Genomic DNA, 17,116 nt, shown 5'->3' with positions numbered 1-17,116 from the left:
ACTAACATCACCAGCTGAGAAACACCAACAGGCCTCTTTCAGCTTGAGTGCAGAGCATTTATTCTCAATAGGTTTGTACTAGTAGTATTTGCTGCTCTCCACATTCCCTTTGTTCTTGTGCATTTCTCTTGGTTTAAACATTGACAGTTAAATCAATAATAAAATGATTTGCAACAGAACATGCAGACAAGCATTTCAGGCTCACAATGGCCTGCAGAGAGTACTGCACCACTTACTCAACACTTTCCACAGATCATACAAGGCTTTCAAGTCTTATCAAACTGAAATTAATCATTAAAATTAATCCTCCTCAGTGTTGCAGTGCTGCACCCAGGGAAAGAAAGCAAAGGCACATATATTATGAATAGATACAAATTAATGAGAATCTAACAGCTTTAGTACCAGCTTCACTGTATTAAATTTATACAAAGTCATCATCGATCAAAAAGATTCATACTGCTACACATGGTGTTTAGACCAAAAATCATGTCAGGTTTGAAATAATAAAATGATAAATCATGTTTAGCACAAAAAAATGGAATAAATATTGTTAGACCCTTTAAAACTCTTTAAAGTTGATCGTGTAGAGACTGAAAGCATTTGCACTGATTTAAAGTCAGAAAGATTAAAATTATCACATTGTAATGCTCAGAGTTCATTGTGCCGGAGTCCAGTCCGTGTAATCTTGCTTGTCAAGTCCTGCAGGTGCTTCTTCATCTGAAACAAATGTACACATCATGAGTGACAGTCATAGCACAAACTGAACTAAAGCTCATTTCACATGCATATTTCAGGAAATGCCGTAGATATTCAACTTAACAAACTTCTTCATAAGAAAGAAAGGAAAACAGAAAGGAAGCAAAAGGAAAAAAACAGTAATTTAACCATTCTATTTCAAAATAGAAATGGTAACAAACAGATTAATAAATTGTCTTAGTGTTGAAAAGGATAGAAACAACATACCTTATAGCCTATTTCTCGTGTTTTTTCAGATAACATGTCGTATTTGTCTTTATTCCTCTGTATGTGCTCCTTGTCTCCCAGTGCCTCCACATGCTTCAGTTTCTGATGTGACAACTCCAGCTGCTCTTGATAATGCTGGTGCTTCTCAACCTTTGTCTGAAAATGGCTCAGCTCCTCCTAGCACATATAGACCAAAGTTTATTTCAAATGAGAACTCAGCTACAATTCCTCTATAACTAGACATTATAGCTTCAGCATACACAAAAAAAAATCATGTAGAGTACAAGACATTCCCAACACCGGTAAGTACACTTGCACTATGATTTAAGGATTGCCTGCAAAGTGTACAAGATGTACAAAAAGTATATCAGCACATTACCGTGCTGATGTGTCCGAAGGTACACATTTTAATAACAGTACATTAGTAATCAAGTGTTTTTAGTTCTCAATCACTGCTTTTAACAGGATTGTTTAGATTAGTGGTGCATAACATTTTCAAGAGCTGCAGTACAGCAATTTTAATTCTTTTAAAAAACCCTTACTGCTCCAAAACCATGTCCAAATAAGTCAATATTCAGCCAATTAGGTAACTAAATAGAAGGTGAAAAGATACTAAATAATGATACTGAATTCCTGGATAAATATCTATTTAAAAATACACGTTTAATACCAACAGCAGCAAAAATATCTTATCCAAACGTAAAAACATAAAGATGGAGATTTTATACAATGTAGGAATAAACATACTTTAAGTGTGTCAAGCTCATCTTCTGTGAAGTTTGCTCTTTTGGCCATGTCCCAAAGCTCAATGACTCTTGGTTCTTTAAATTCTGCAAGTATACATATATTAAAAAAAAACATTTACCAACAATAAATGAAATAAGTCTGACTCTGACAGCTTAAGACTTAAACCAGAATTCAGTTGATATTATCTAAGTTTGCATGTGTGTGCATGAGGGGGTTCTACAAAGTGTTTGTGATTAAATGTATTTTTTATATTTTCATTTATGATTCTATAAAGGATCAGAAGACCACAGAATCATGTTTACATGATAAAGCTAAGTGGCATTTTAAATACTCACAGAATGATCAAATGTAAGGGAAATGACTTACCACTGTCTTCATTAAAACCTTGGTGACTAATCTTGCGCAGGCGTTCAAAACCTTGGTTGAGGTTCCTCATCTTCTCCTTAAGATCTGCATGCTTCTCGTGAAGAGCATGAGTTTTGACATCTGCTTCCACAGGGCTAATCACATTCTTGTGGATCTCTGAAACAATATTAAAAATTAATATTTGCACTTACACAGCTGACCTGTATCTTACAACAATTTAATGAAAGCTTCAGGATTACTTCATTTGATTAGGAGCACCAGTTTGCCAGCTTCTGTTTGATATAGGATAATTTGCCATTGAATGTCTTTAAAAATCTGGCTTTCTAAATGCGAGTGAATATTTCTACTAAAATAACAGAATTGCCCTGTTTTGCTAAAGTATATATCCGTACCCTAGTGTTAACTATAGCGAAAATATACTCTGCTACTCTGTATATACTCTGATTATGCATATGCTACATGCATATCCAGTAACATGGTTACTTTTGTTGCATTTTGTGCTGGATCTTCTTTTGTCTATGCATTAACTCTAAATCAGGGACTTGAGATTACAAGAATTACCAGTCTCTGTTGATCACAAAATTGGGAAGAAACAGGGAAAAAGTATCAACATAATTACTTATTTATAAGCATTCTACATATAAAAAAAATAAAACAACACTTTAATGATGTGAAAAACTCTTATGAGATGTTTTGAGAAAACTGGCACCTTCGGTTCTGCTGACAGCATCAATTACAATGTTGTATTCTTGGATTTTTTCTTGGTGGTGCTGAAATTCCCTTTGAAGATTCTTAAGTTCCTCCTCTGAGAATTTGCCTGAAGTTTTTGCCTGTGAAAATAAAATACACTGGTTCCTTTACTGTCTGACTACTCAAAATGGGGAAAAAAACATTGTGCCAAGCACAGCTAATTTATGAACCATGTTACTTTCTTTTTAATTGAAGGTGAAGTCAAAGGCATTATCTCCATAATTGACGCATAAACTTAAATTGAAATACTGGAGATAAAAGAAGGTTCGACAATCTTCGCACAACTTTTATTTCCATAATTAACATTGATTTTAAAAGATAATATTAAAGTGACAGTCACTAAAATGACTACACAAGCATAGTATGCACTAATATGGATTAATCATATACTGTCCATCCCCTTTTTATTAAACAGTCAAGGAATTATGTATGTTTTTAAGTATAATACCCTGCTTTCTTTATAGGGAATGCAATTAAACTGTGAGGAGGTTGATACCATGGCTTCATTCAAGAAAATGCTAGATGAGATCATCAGATCAACTAAACAGTCCACCACTCTCTTTCCAACCACCTCAGATGTCCTCTGGTCTGTAGAAGTTAATTTCTCAGCCTTTAACGTTAGCCTTTAACAACCTTTGACCGTACTGATCATTTTAATACAGCAAACTACAGTCATTCTGCTGATGCAAAGGTTGTTTCTTCCTGGAACATGAACCAGAATTAGAAACTGGTTTCTTAGTTTCTCTTACAGGTGGTTTTCAATCATGCCAATGTCAGGCAGTGTATATTACTTAAGGATAAGGTTGTATGTTTTCCATTAATGAAAATTATATCTAATTAATTATAATTAATAGAAACTCTAATCAACTCACTTTATCTTTATAACACAACTTGAATACCTGTGCACCAGAAACAATGCTACACATCAACATAACTGTTCAATGTTTGTTACATTTTAAAGAATATTTGCCCAACAAGCTACTGATATAAAGCTTAAATACTGCAGCAGCCATATCACTCTGCAACTCACCACTGGCAACCCACTGAAAATCAGTAGGTGTGAGCCTGTTCAGTACCTGGATGGGAGACCTCCTGGGAAAAACTAAGGTTGCTGCTGGAAGAGGTGTAAGTGGGGCCAGCAAGGGGCGCTCACCCTGCAGTCCGTGTGGGTCCTAATGCCCCAGTATAGTGACGGGGACGAGGTCCTGACTCTCTGTGGTCATTAAAAAATCCCAGGGCGTTTCTCGAAAAGAGTAGGGGTGTTACCCCGGCATCCTGGCCAAATTTCCCATTGGCCCTTACCAATCATGGCCTCCTAATAATTCCCATCTATGAATTAGCTTCATTACTCTGCTCTCCTCCCCACAGATAGCTGATGTGTGGTGAGCGTTCTGGCGCACTATGGCTGCCGTCGCATCATCCAGGTGGATGCTGCACATTGGTGGTGGTGGAGGGGATCCCCATTACCTGTAAAACGCTTTGAGTGGAGTGTCCAGAAAAGTGCTACAGTATATAACTGTAAGCAATTATTAGAATTAAAACTTGTCGACATAAGGCATCACTGTATGTTCGCATACCTTCATTTTTCACAGACCAAAAAAAAGTATTTCATTCAAGATGAAGGTTAACATTTAGCATTTTTAAAAATTCTCAAATCATTTGTCTCCTGTAGCTGAACTCTGGCATATAACTGAATAGAATGGTTTGATTTATGACAACTTAAGGCGCTTATTGAAGCGAATCCTCAGATTCACATGACCCACATACTGCTCCCACTGCACTTAAAAGTATACTTGCCAGCTCTTACATACCAGATCAATAATGGTAAAGCACAGCTCATTTCAGTTTATACCACATCCTCAGGCCATTGCTGAATTCAGCTGGCTGAGGCCGAGATACATTTACATCACTCAGAGAAAGTATTTACTGTGAATCTTTGTGTATTTGCTCCAAGTTTTGGCACTCACTCCTACACACTGTGCCCTCACATAGATAATGTGTATTGTCATGCAAGGATTAATGAGAGAACATTAGACATCTTCCTCACCTTGTTCCACAGTTTCTCCAATCGGGGATCATCAAATGTACCAGAATCTTTACTTTCATGGTCTTTTAGATAATTGGTTTCTATAGGCCTTGTGTCCTTTTTGCCATCGAGGCCATATGTGGCAAGAATTACTGCAAAACAAAAACTCAAGTAAACATGGGCAACAAAATAATTTTAGGCCTACAACTTGTCCGTTCCAAAGAATAATGCTTGATAAGGGTGAGCTCCAAACAGGAGACACCCTTTGTTTTTGACTAAACCAGCAGAGCCCTGGATGTCTGCTGCACCATAAGCTGTTGAAGTTCTCCATTCAAGGAGATGGATCTTTCACTGCAGAGCTGGAATGAAACCCTGAACAGTGGCCTATAGGAACTGGAATTGTTGTCTCTGGCTTCAATAAAGCATAGGATTAACCTTCTTCTTGATCATGTTTATTTGTACAGTGCTCAAAGAATGAGTAATCATAGGAAATTTTAAGACAACACTAAATCTGCAAGACCATGAATTCTGAAACTCACTGTTGAAATTGCGCCTCAGCTTTGCTTCTTTTTCACCATCCTTATCGAGTCCCTCCGCCTTCAGTTTCTTCCACTGCAGCTCTTCCTTCTCCTGAATCTTAAGGTCACTGTGCAGCTCTGACTGCTTCACAGGAGGTAGCTGCATCTGATCCAGGAAAAAAAAAAAAGAAGAAACAATTGGGTAAATACGATGGAGATATAAGAGATCAATGGCTGAAGTTGTTGTCGTTAGTGTGGGCAGACCACAGGAATGTTCCTCCATATAACCAGTATAGAAATAGTTTTACGGCAATCACTGGTGTTTATTCCCCATTCGTCCTAGAGGTGCTAGACTGGTTTATAATTCATTAGTACAATAGGCCATAACATGGCACTGATCTGAAATTGAATCAGAAAGGCTGAGTGACCTTTGTTGAAAGATTAAGGTGGTGCTTCTTAATTCTAGCCCTGGGTTACCCTTGTGCCTGCTAGTTTTTGCTCCAGCCTTCTTAGTCAGAGACTAAATAATGTTAATTCATTCTCTATTTAAGAACATTTTGTATGTGAGACTTTTCAGCAAAGAAAAATAGAATGCTGAAAGCATTTAAACATCTGAAAGACTTGTGATCGACAGGAATCCTGTAATAATTAAAGGTTCAGGACTGTACTCAGGCAGGTGTGCTAGCTGAAAAATAACCAGAGGAAAAAACACACAAACTATCACTGTGGGAGTCTCTGAAACAGTGTCGTTCACTCCTTTGTCTGTTGACCACCAATCGATCACCTACTTAGAGCTCTTTAGGCAGAAATAACAGAGCACATTCTTAATTAGCGAGCTGAGGAGAGACTGTATGCTGTCATTGTTGAAAATAGTGCACTTAAAGGTGTTCTTGAAACCAGATGCTGAGTGCAGAAAAAAAGGTTTTCTGTAAACCAGAAAGCAGATCAGTTACAGGCATGAACTGTTGAATTCCAGTTGGAAGAAAAACCAGCAGACACAGGGGTCCTCCAGGACCAGGATTGAGAACCTGGACTAAGAGAGTTCATTAACTTTGGTATGCTTTACCTCCTGATAGAGTATGGTGTTTGTGATGCAGTAATCTGTGGAGAAGATAGTGTTCAAGAAATTATCATCTACAACATGCATGCTGGGTGGCACAGTGGTGCAGTGGTAGTACTGCTGCATTGTAGCTCGGACCTGGGTGCTAACTAAGGGGGAAAACCCCTTGTGTGGGTTTTCACCAGGTGCTCTGATTTCCTCCCACAGTCCAAAGCCATACTGGTGGGTTAATTGACTTCTGGGAAAACTGGTCCTATTGTGAGTGTATGCATGCTTGTGTCCCATCCCCCATCTTGCACCCTTTGCTTGCCAGGATAGGTTTCACCTCCCTCATTACTCTGTATTGGATGCAGAGATTAGAAAACAGATGGATTGTCAACCTCTAAGGCTGGTAGCAAAACCTCCACTATCACCTCCAATACTACTTTCAATAAGACCTCAACGTCAATTTCATGCTTATTGTAGCACAGTTAAATGAGTGACACAAACAGGATTCATGGATCTTGTATGAAATCCAGTTGCTACTCAGAGTTGCTGGTATGCAGAATTATTCCATCAGACTGTACCCTCAAACCATACAATCCTATTACAAGGTCGATCACATATTTCCTGTCCGCTGGTAGCACTGCTGGAGTCGAATGATGGTGGATGAGTGTATCCTGAATCTCCCAACCTTTCAGTATGTAACTGCAAGCAACACTTTTCCTAGTGTCCCTCCTGTTTCACTAAACACTTTTTGTGCACGCACCGAAAACCTTTGTAAATAAAAACCTCCATGCGCACACGTTTTAAAATTGTTTTAGAAGTGCTACTGAGGTGTGGCCAAAATGGAATGATTACCACCAAGAAGTATCTTTCTTTTGTACACCCTACGTACTGTAGAACGTATGCAGCATAATGGTTATAATTTTGAGCATTTTACACTACTTTATATACTATAATTCCTGCAGCTCTCCATACTGTTTGTATTTATTTGGCAAACGTCACTACGTATAGGAATGAGTAAAGGTTAATTCCATGCTGAAAAACAGCCTGTTTATGGCTTCAGCAGGTGTGACTTGAAGGCTAAACAGCTAAAACATTGCGTTCTTCCTGTTATTATCCTTTACTTGTTCCTCTGCCGCCAGCACATGCTGACATAGCTTCCCACTTAAGCATCTTAAAACATAAAGGCCTCGCTAACACAAGAACCTCAAATTGCCATTCTGAAACTCTGAAAGTTTAGTGTTCCAATCACCAACTTTAGGAATTGCTCAGCCTTTTAATATAAGGCTACATTCACCGTGTGATTACGAATGTCATTAGTGGATTCCCATTTCCTCAATACAATATTGGATATTATCAGCTAAAAAATTAAAGTACAAAAAACCCAGGCACATATCCTGGAAAGTGCAACTTTGATTTGGCTAGATCAACTGGGATTCAGAAGTCTTATTTTATTTATATGGTCCCACACATTCTATGATGCACCTAAAGCATACAATGTGTACTTGAGCTCTGCCACGACACACAAGAGTACATAGTGCTTTTCAGAACAAACCAACTTCTTGATTTTCCTCAACACAAATCTCTTTGTTGCAACAGGAACCAAAATCTATCAGTTACTATCGGCAAGTCCTGAAAAACCTGTGTATAGCTTGAAAAAGAAGAGGCATTTGTGTTCATGCCTTCCTATTTTTTTTAAAGGAAGTCTCCTGGAGAACAATGTTCATTTAATTTTAACAGCACTCACTTGTGTGAGTTAATATTCACTTCCCCTTGTTAACGATTACTGCGAAAACTTTTACAACAGACTTGAACAAAGGATTCAGTCTTACCCAGGTAATTTAAGCTATTACACTTTTGTAAAAGGTGATTCTTCAAATGCTCTTTCGCACATTTTCTGAAACAGTCCCTTTCTTTTACGTAAAAGTGTTAAATATAGAAAATGTATGTCTTGTGTCTGTGTCTTTCATCCCCACTGCAATATCTCTTTCAAACAAGGTATTCAAACCATCTTCTCCCTTATCTCGCTGTAACACTGTTTCAATGACTTCTTGGTCGTAAAATTTTGTCAGGCTGTTTATTTATACAATAAAGCTTGAAGAAATTAAGTCCCTCACAAAAAAAGCCATTCAGACATCTTTCTCCCGGCAATTTAAAATTACAACAATTTTGATGAATAAGGTGATAATTCCACAACGTATTTGCCATGTGCTTTTGTAAACTCATAATATTTAAGGTACATAAAGCAATGCATACAGTCTAAACATACACAGTCCAGTGTTTTTTAATCGAGTACATGTTCCATAAAACACGTGCTTATTTCTCCATGTATAGCGTGAAACTTCTGCACAGAACATCCGACATTTTTTAATGTAGTTATTAAGAATTGAAAGCATCCAAAGTTTATACGACATACTGTATATTGCATTTATTAACAATACAATTTTTTCAATACCATCTTGGAAACAGAAGACTGTATTCAGTTGTACAGACACCAGACATACCAATGCAAACACATTATAGAAAACAATCACATAGAATTAAACCTCACTGTCTGCACACGACATCCTGTAAAACTTACCCGCAGTGCTTTCTCCCAAACCTGGTTTATTTTGGCGATTCTGAACTCCGGAGTGTTTTTACTATCAGTAGGTTTTGGCTCATTCATGTCTCTGGAATATTTACTTCCCAAAACGCCAATCCACAAATAGGAGATTAGCATAAAAGTCACACTTGACATATTCATTTTCTTAAAAAATAACAACGGAAAATGCAATTTTAATACAATTGTAAGATTAGCACCTTACAAGTATCTCAGATTCACTTGGTTCTTTCACTAATGCTGCCCTGAGTTTAAAGGGAGCGGAATACTGTGGCATTATGGGATATGCAGTTCATTTTAGCCAGAGCACCACGTTTAAACGTACTGCCTGATGCAGTGTTTATACTACATTTCCTATAATGCTCTACCATCTATTGTTTCCTGGTAACAGGGGTAGCAAAATGCTTGGAGCAAATGGGGAGCATCCACGCTCAACAAGATGAAAACGCAATAGTACTGTTACGTTTTAGTGACGTAGAAAAAGCACGTTTTTCTGATTTTTGAAAATATCAATCACAATGACAATCACCGAGACACAGATGCTAAAATAAAAATAATTGTATTTAAAATAATTTTCTCTACCAATAACTGAATGGCGCATGCAAGTTTAGTTAAAAACGTCAACCGTCTTTTTATGTGAGGAACTCAAAGCCCCCGAGATCATTGAAACCTACTATCGATTTTTGTAATATTTATTAAAGATCTAATCTTTTAACTTAATATTGTAATGAATACGTTTTCTTAATTCTATTTTTTCTAATAATTGTTCTGATTTTATAAGGCGATTTTTGTTGTTACTTCTGCTTACGTGTTAACCGTTGTAGTTTCTAAATAAAACGTTACTATTATAAGTAGTCTTATTTAATCGTGTCTTAATTTAAGATGATTAACATTCCTCATCTGAATCTGTTAAGTATGTTAATGTTTTATTAATACCTCAGATTTACATCCATTGACTACGTTTAAGCACAATGGCCACGCTAATTAAAAAAGGCGAATAAAATAAATGGTATTTTAGTTTCCATAGTTACAGAATCTTCTCAATAACATTTGTGTCAAGTTATGGCAACAAGAATATGATTAAAAAATCCATACTTATATTTTTATTTGAAAGTGTTTTTCCCTTTGGCATTTTGATATAGAATTATTAACCAAGTGTCCTAGGTATCTGGGGATTTAAGCAACATTTCAAATGGAGAAAAAATCGGGGAAATATTTTATCGTCAACAGTTTAGAAACAAAAACTGATGAAGACAGAAAATCCAGACCTATGCCACCAGATGGATACAAAGTGGGAAAGCGGATTCTCCGTAGAACTGAACTGCGAGAGAGACGGCGCGCAGCTGCAGGTAGCTTTGCAGCGCAAACATCTTTGGTCTGTATTGCATTAATTATTAGGGCAGTCTAGTCCACAGTGTACAATTTGGGTGGTCTTTAGTTGCCTATCTTATGCACGAAGTATACGCAGATTATTTTTTTACATTTTAGAGTATAATAAAGTTTTCCAAGATCTATAACCTCAATGTAAAGTCAAAGTTCGAGATTGACTAGACCAGCAACAAACTATACTTGTGTGTACTTATCTGAACAGTCAAATTGTGGGACTGATGTCAGTTTTATGACGTAGTTTGGAATATTCTCCTTTCATTGCCACGTTCAATATGTATGACATTTTATCATGTTCCACATGTGTTGTACTGTAGATTGTTACTGTAGATGTACAGTACTCTATATGGGAAAAGGGCTTTTGGGATGTTTATGTGTATCTTGTAATCAAATACTGCTAAATGTCCTTTAAAGATTAACTACTATACTGTATATATATAGTATAATATATAAGGCTATGAATGAAGCAATTTCACTTTATAAACGTGCTGACAAGGCCCTCAAAGCTGACAGTGGAACAGGCTATGAATATTTGAATAGTTTGTGACTTTTACAATGGATAGTTTGAAATGCTGTTTCTGTGTTCACAAACTGTAGAACACAGTATATACAGTATGATCCAGTAAGAATTTATGCAGGTGGCCCTGTGGTACCATGGTTGGCATGTTCTCCCTGTGTTTGTGTAGGTTTTTGCCTGGTACACTGGTTTATTCCCACAGTCCAAAGTGTGGTTAATTGGTAGGTTAATTGGTTTCTCGGAAACCTGGCCCTGGTCCTTGTGTGTCCTGCGATGGATTGGTGTTCTGTTCAGGGTGTTCTGTTCTGATTTGTGCCTGTTGCTTGCTGGGATAGGCTCTAGCTTCCACGCAGCCCTAAACTGGAAGAAGCCGTTAGAAAAGGGATGGCTGAATACATTCAAATTTGGAAGTGATTTTATTTTTTGTCTATATCATTTACTTTTTCACATTGGATAGTACAGTGAACATATAAAACACATAATAGGTTTATTCCATGGTGAAAAGAGAAGAAAGAAAACACAACATTTTGGCTGTGGAGCCTTCCTCGGGTGTAAGGCTCCACAGCCGAAACGTTGTGTTTTCTTTCTTCTCTTTTCAGCATGGAATAAACCTGTTACTTGTTCCTTTGCAGCCTACGCATGCAGATGCAGCTACCCACCTAAACGATATAAAACAGATATTGATTTTAGTCTAAGAAACCCCCATAACATAATGATTAACCACTTAGTTACCATCTTTTGGCTAAATGCCATGGCTTCAGGCAGGTGAAGTAGCCTGTGGCACAGAAAATCAAAGACAGGACGTTCTAGCCTATAAGCATAGGAAAGGATGTCTTTGGACCCATTTGACATATTTGGATGATAGTAGGGATCGGAGTATCACATCTTGCCTAATAAAAAAAAGGCTAGAATTTCAGCTTCACCAATGTGGCTAAGTAACAAAACACCTTTGAAAAAAATCTCTTTAGTTCTGTTTCTAGCCACCTTCCTCCTACAGTAGTTTTGACATATACTGTTTTCATTTCATGGGTTTAGCAAAAAACAATGAATTGATTGTCATTTATATTTGTTCAAATATAAATGAACTTTATTAAGCTGTTTGTCTATTTGTCGCTGCTAGATGTCGGTTCTACTGCTCCTTTGGCAGGGTTCTCACAATGAGTGAAATTGGATTTCTGCCACTTAGTGGCGAGAAAAGGCCATATTTCCTACCCATGATTCATAGTCCCCTATCTGTCTTTCCTGCTTGTGCTGATGCTGACATCCTTTCAAAGACATCTACACCGTAAAGACATCACAATTTCAAATTCTATTTAGACCCAATTCACACCACCACTGCAGTTCTTTTTAAATCTCTCCATTCAATTAGAATTGTCTGCCTTCCACACTTGCTCTGGACTTGTCACCCAGAGTTTTACGAATCTTTACCCCCTGTTCACTTCCTATCATGACTCACATTCTCTTTCTTTTGTCCCCATTACCCACCTCATGCCTCATATTCCTCATGTCTGACACACCCTGAAAAAACTGCATAGCTGAAACCTTGTTTTTCTTTTTCTTTCTTTTTCTTTTCAACATTTGTGCCTTTGCAGCTTTCACCATGATGTAGCTCCCCTCTTTAACATTTGTATATACTGTATAAATCACAGTAGCCTGCATTCATATCTAAGGACTGCTGACTGCAGAAAGTAGACAGTTTAAGGCTCAGTTATTTTGTTGTATTGATTGTATACTGTATAGGCTCAAATCTCAAGGGGCTTAGGGATTTTTTATATTAAAACCATCCGTTAAATTGTTTGCTGATCTCTACCGCGAATTAAGAAAACATTTTCTAATTCGAGTTAACATCAACCTTCCCATGTTCATTCGTAATAAAGTAAAATCACATACCCATTGAACAACTTCATAGTTTATAATAGATACCATGTTTTATTTATTCTTTAATATTGGAAAGTAGCATTCAACATATTAATCATCAACTGTTTTTTACATTGTTTGGCTAGCTTGTTATGTTTTGGGGACTTGATAAGAAGTCAATAAAATGCATAGCTGTTTAAATGTATTTAATAAAAGCTCTTACAGTAAAATTGAACAGAATTCGTAGTATTCAGTTGAAACTCTCATGAATACAAAGAATTGAAAATTCAAGTCCAGGAATTAGAACCTGTGGCTTTAGGTGATGCAAAATGGCAAGAAACATCACCGTTCCTTCTTGAAACCAATAAACTGAGTTTTCAAGAATAGTGACAAGAGTCAGTGGACTGTCCAAGACTGTGACCCACTCTTATGTAAGCACTTATATATAAAATCCGTAAGTCTCATAATGAAGAAGACTGTAAACAAAACATTAACGGTATATGAAGTTCTTTACATTTCCATGCAGTTAACTTTCTGTTTGAAGCCATGAATGTGTCTTTCAGTAATTAGGGTTCCTGGTTTTGTGTTATTTTATTTAGCAAATTATACACTCTGGGAAGGACCTTGATTTGCTTGACCCAATTATTCAACCACAAAATTCTCCTCTGTTGAGTCAGCTATTACTCCTAACTAACAAGTTTAATTGCTCCACACTGCATGCCCTTTCTTTTTGAACAATCAGGTCAAGTAGTTTTTCAAAATCTTTGTGTAAAGCAAACAAGCCAGATTATAAATATGTATAAAGATGTAGTCATTGAATAACTTGAAAAAAATAAGTCAAGGAAAAATATTGTATCCAAGATAAACCTCATAATTCACAAGGGACAGGGCTATTCTTTTTTCTTCATAGCTTGAATACATTTGTGCTTTGTGCACTAATTTTCTTTTAAATGAGGAAAAGCAACATGGAACCTATGTTCTCTCCAAGAACAATGGTAAGACAGTGGTAATATTGCAACATTGCTATTTTAGTGTTCAGTGTTCATAGAGACTGAAGATGATTTCCAGTTAACATGTAGAGGAGACATAAGAAAAATAACTATTTATTGAAAGACTATTAAGTTAAAAATGAGCTTCTGCATTTTAAATTGGAAAGTTCTTGTCATTTCCTGTAATTTTTAAAATACTGTATGACACTTTGATACTGCCCACATACTCCAGGTTTCCCATGATAAAGCATTTTAATGTTTCTCTCTGTCATCATGAACAGGAATGTCTAATTCCCTACAAGAGTTTTGTACAATATATGTCCTTTCTTCCTATTCAGCCTCAACTCAGCTACCACCTGAAGAAAAACAAGTCACCACTCCATTAGAACTGAAATTACAGTTGAACTACAATTTAGCATCTGAATCAATAGTAGTATGATACATTTATTGAATTGCTATTACCTTTAATCCTTTTCAAACCACTCCTGGGTGAAGATCTCCTCAAGGTTTCTGCTCATATTCATGTCTCCTTTGTATATTTATTGCTCCTGCAAAACTCTTTTGACTTCCCATCTTCCAAAGGGTCTGCATGTTTGCTTAATCTTTTCTCCTTCTAAAAATTTTAGAGGGCCATTTGTCTAGTCTTGATCGATTCTTCCTGCTACACATCCAGTCCACTGTCATTTTATAGCACAATATGTAGAGACTATACACTGCATATTCCTCTGAATATTTAATAAATAAATTGCTTTTCACACTCCTAAATTAAAACAAAAAGCTGAAAGACTCTAAATGCAGATCGACAGAAATCGAATTGAGAATAAAAATTGAGAATGAAGTGAGAATTAAAAATGGACTTTTCCATTCTTGGTCCTGCCCCGTGTTTTTGACTTTTATCACTTTCATTAAATAGATATTGCATGCACACAGCTGATATTGCCTGCTGTGTTCAATATTACTTAATTCATATCTTCACAAAGTCACATAGTGATGTAAGAGAAGGGAAAATGGTAGTTAAGTAAATCCACTGTAATAAAATTGCAATTATTTTTATGTTCAACCAGGATTTAATTTTAACTGCTGATTTTAGAATATTACCATAAGGTGACTTTAACTTAAAAGACAACCCAGTTGACTTAGTTTGATTTTTGAAAAAACATTTACTATACAGAAGTTCAAATTTTATTTATCAAGCACTTAGACTACTACATGTATACTATGATATGCCGACATGATCTATAGTACTGTAAAAACATATTTCTTAGGGTTTTAAGGTTTTTGATTCGCACGTACAGGGGTGTGACCCAGTTTTCCACGGTCCCTGGTAAAAATTCAAGCATTTATTTCTTCATAATGTTGAAAATATGAAAAGTCACATAAAGCGACCCATACCAAAAATGTACCTTTAATAATTTAATGTTATATTTTCTGAATACAGAAAAAAACTTGACTCATAACAGAATGAATGTAGTGAATTTGGTGAACTGTAGAGAAACAATTAATGACTTATTGGATTTTCTTTTTTTTCCATTTTAGCCAAGCTATACGAGAGCACCTGCAAAGAAAACTCAGAGTAAAAGATGCAAAACACTTACTCTTAAATCAAAACAGCAGAAGTCCAACACTGCACTTGAACGGGATGAAAGAGTACTGAAGAGTATTTGGGGAAGGGAGGGGAAATCAGGCCCCTTCCCCTGCATATTTTTGCCAGTAGCCGAGGATGAGTTTCTAGAGGACATGCTAGCAGACAATCCTCGTTATAAAAGTACCTCTCAACAGAAGCCCATGGAGTACTGGGAGAAAGCTGCTGCAGATTTACCGGTTTACCAAGGACCCTGGAAACCAAGCAGATCCCAGAATCCTCCACTGTGGTGAACAAGTTTACAGCCCTTGTCTGTAGCTATTGAAGTCCTTTACGTCTGAAGGAAAATAAATGACTGAAAATCATATTCAGTTAATTACTTCATTTTTTTTCATCTAACCTGGTTCCTAAACGTCCAGACGTTCTAAATGTGTTATTTGACTTAATTACATTAATTGGCAGAACTATTTTTTTAATTGTCCTAAAATGATATTGTCTCATAATTACTGTTTTTTAGGTAAGGCTAAACCATTTAATTTTTGGTAAACAAAGGATTTCCACTAACAAAACATTTTTTCTAAAAATATGATAATACAATATGATCATTCTATTTGCTGTTCTCTTCCCTTCATTCCTGCATCAACCCTGTGAAACCTCAATACACTCTGTGTATCCTTAGTAATTTTTAAATGATTTAGGATTAGGATGATAGGGAAAAGTACAGCTACAGTACAATATGTTCAATCAGTTGAAAGTTTATTCAGTGAGGGAAGTGGGATGATTCACTTGTCTGGTCAAGTCAGGCTCATCAGTCCACCAATGTAAGAGATCAGGTTGCCCTCTTAATACAGACTAGCTATAATGAATACTGAGACTATTGCAATCAGTATTTCAATGAGAAGTGAGTTTTTAACAAGACAAGCAACTTCATTTCCTCATTAAATGAGAAAAATGCCAAGTAATGAAATGCTTCCTTGTAGTATTATATGTCTACCACGGGAGGGCAGTACTATTCCTAGTCGTATATTCTCTCTTGGAAAAATGTGCTAATACTCAAATCCAAAACTGAAGGATAAAATATCCACAGTAGTCCTTAACACCCTTTGCATCACATATGTGAAATGCAGTTGGTTTTATGGAACAATAGTCTTGCATCTGAATCTCACGTATTATGTATTTCATTATTAAGTGATGCTCTGGCGTTTCTCCATAGGAGTGGTGAATACTATGTAATAAAAAGCAAAAGGCAGGATCTGAGGTAATTATACAGTATATACGCTGATAAAATGCTGCTTTCAGATTTTCACATTACAGTACACACAAAACTTTATTTCAGAATATAAACACACTAAATTATCAGTAAAGGTTATGTTTGTTTTTACATGCCTCCAGTCTAGCTTCTCTCAATCATAGTTTCAGAATATCATTATATCAATATAGTTCACTTTCAGAAAGAGTGCTGTACTATTGATAGATATTTAGAGAATTTGATTAAATTCACTCCTGCACCACCATATATCAACACATTTAAAATTTTTCTCTTGTACTCTTTGAAGTTTTTAAGGTGAATGATGATAGAGTTTTACCTTTCCCATTACTTTTAGTTTTTATTAGGTACATTTTTCCCTATGAAAATATTTTTTTTTTTTCTGTTAATAAATTATACTATCTGTGCAGCTGACTCTAAATTAATTTGTACATTTGAATGATTTAAGCAATGGTTTTAGAAGAAATTGAAAAATTCTAAGACTAACTACTGGCTAGTGCA

General features: G+C 36.2%; 1 protein-coding gene and 1 long non-coding RNA gene across 2 annotated transcripts; one reads left to right on the top strand and one right to left on the bottom strand.

The window, feature by feature from the left end:
• Positions 1–402: 402 nt before the first annotated feature.
• Positions 403–9,285, bottom strand: lrpap1 (low density lipoprotein receptor-related protein associated protein 1). Its single transcript, XM_088629608.1, has 8 exons — positions 8,997–9,285; positions 5,392–5,536; positions 4,874–5,004; positions 2,786–2,906; positions 2,077–2,232; positions 1,711–1,793; positions 964–1,140; positions 403–717 (listed from the first exon to the last, which is right to left on the bottom strand). The coding sequence occupies exons 1-8, from the start codon at positions 9,159–9,161 to the stop codon at positions 649–651; spliced, it is 1,047 nt and encodes a 348-aa protein (XP_088485734.1). The 5' UTR covers positions 9,162–9,285; the 3' UTR covers positions 403–648.
• A 423-nt stretch (positions 9,286–9,708) lies between these two features.
• On the top strand, positions 9,709–15,713 carry LOC148677985 (uncharacterized). The gene is made up of 2 exons (XR_015935967.1): positions 9,709–10,392; positions 15,303–15,713. It is a non-coding gene; the product is annotated as an uncharacterized LOC148677985 (long non-coding RNA).
• Positions 15,714–17,116: the final 1,403 nt, after the last annotated feature.

The sequence above is a fragment of the Lepisosteus platostomus genome, chromosome 1 (assembly GCF_059453375.1).
Source record: "Lepisosteus platostomus isolate fLepPlt1 chromosome 1, fLepPlt1.hap1, whole genome shotgun sequence".
Taxonomy (NCBI): Eukaryota; Metazoa; Chordata; class Actinopteri; order Semionotiformes; family Lepisosteidae; genus Lepisosteus; species Lepisosteus platostomus.
This window is presented reverse-complemented; position numbering and strand designations above follow the sequence as displayed.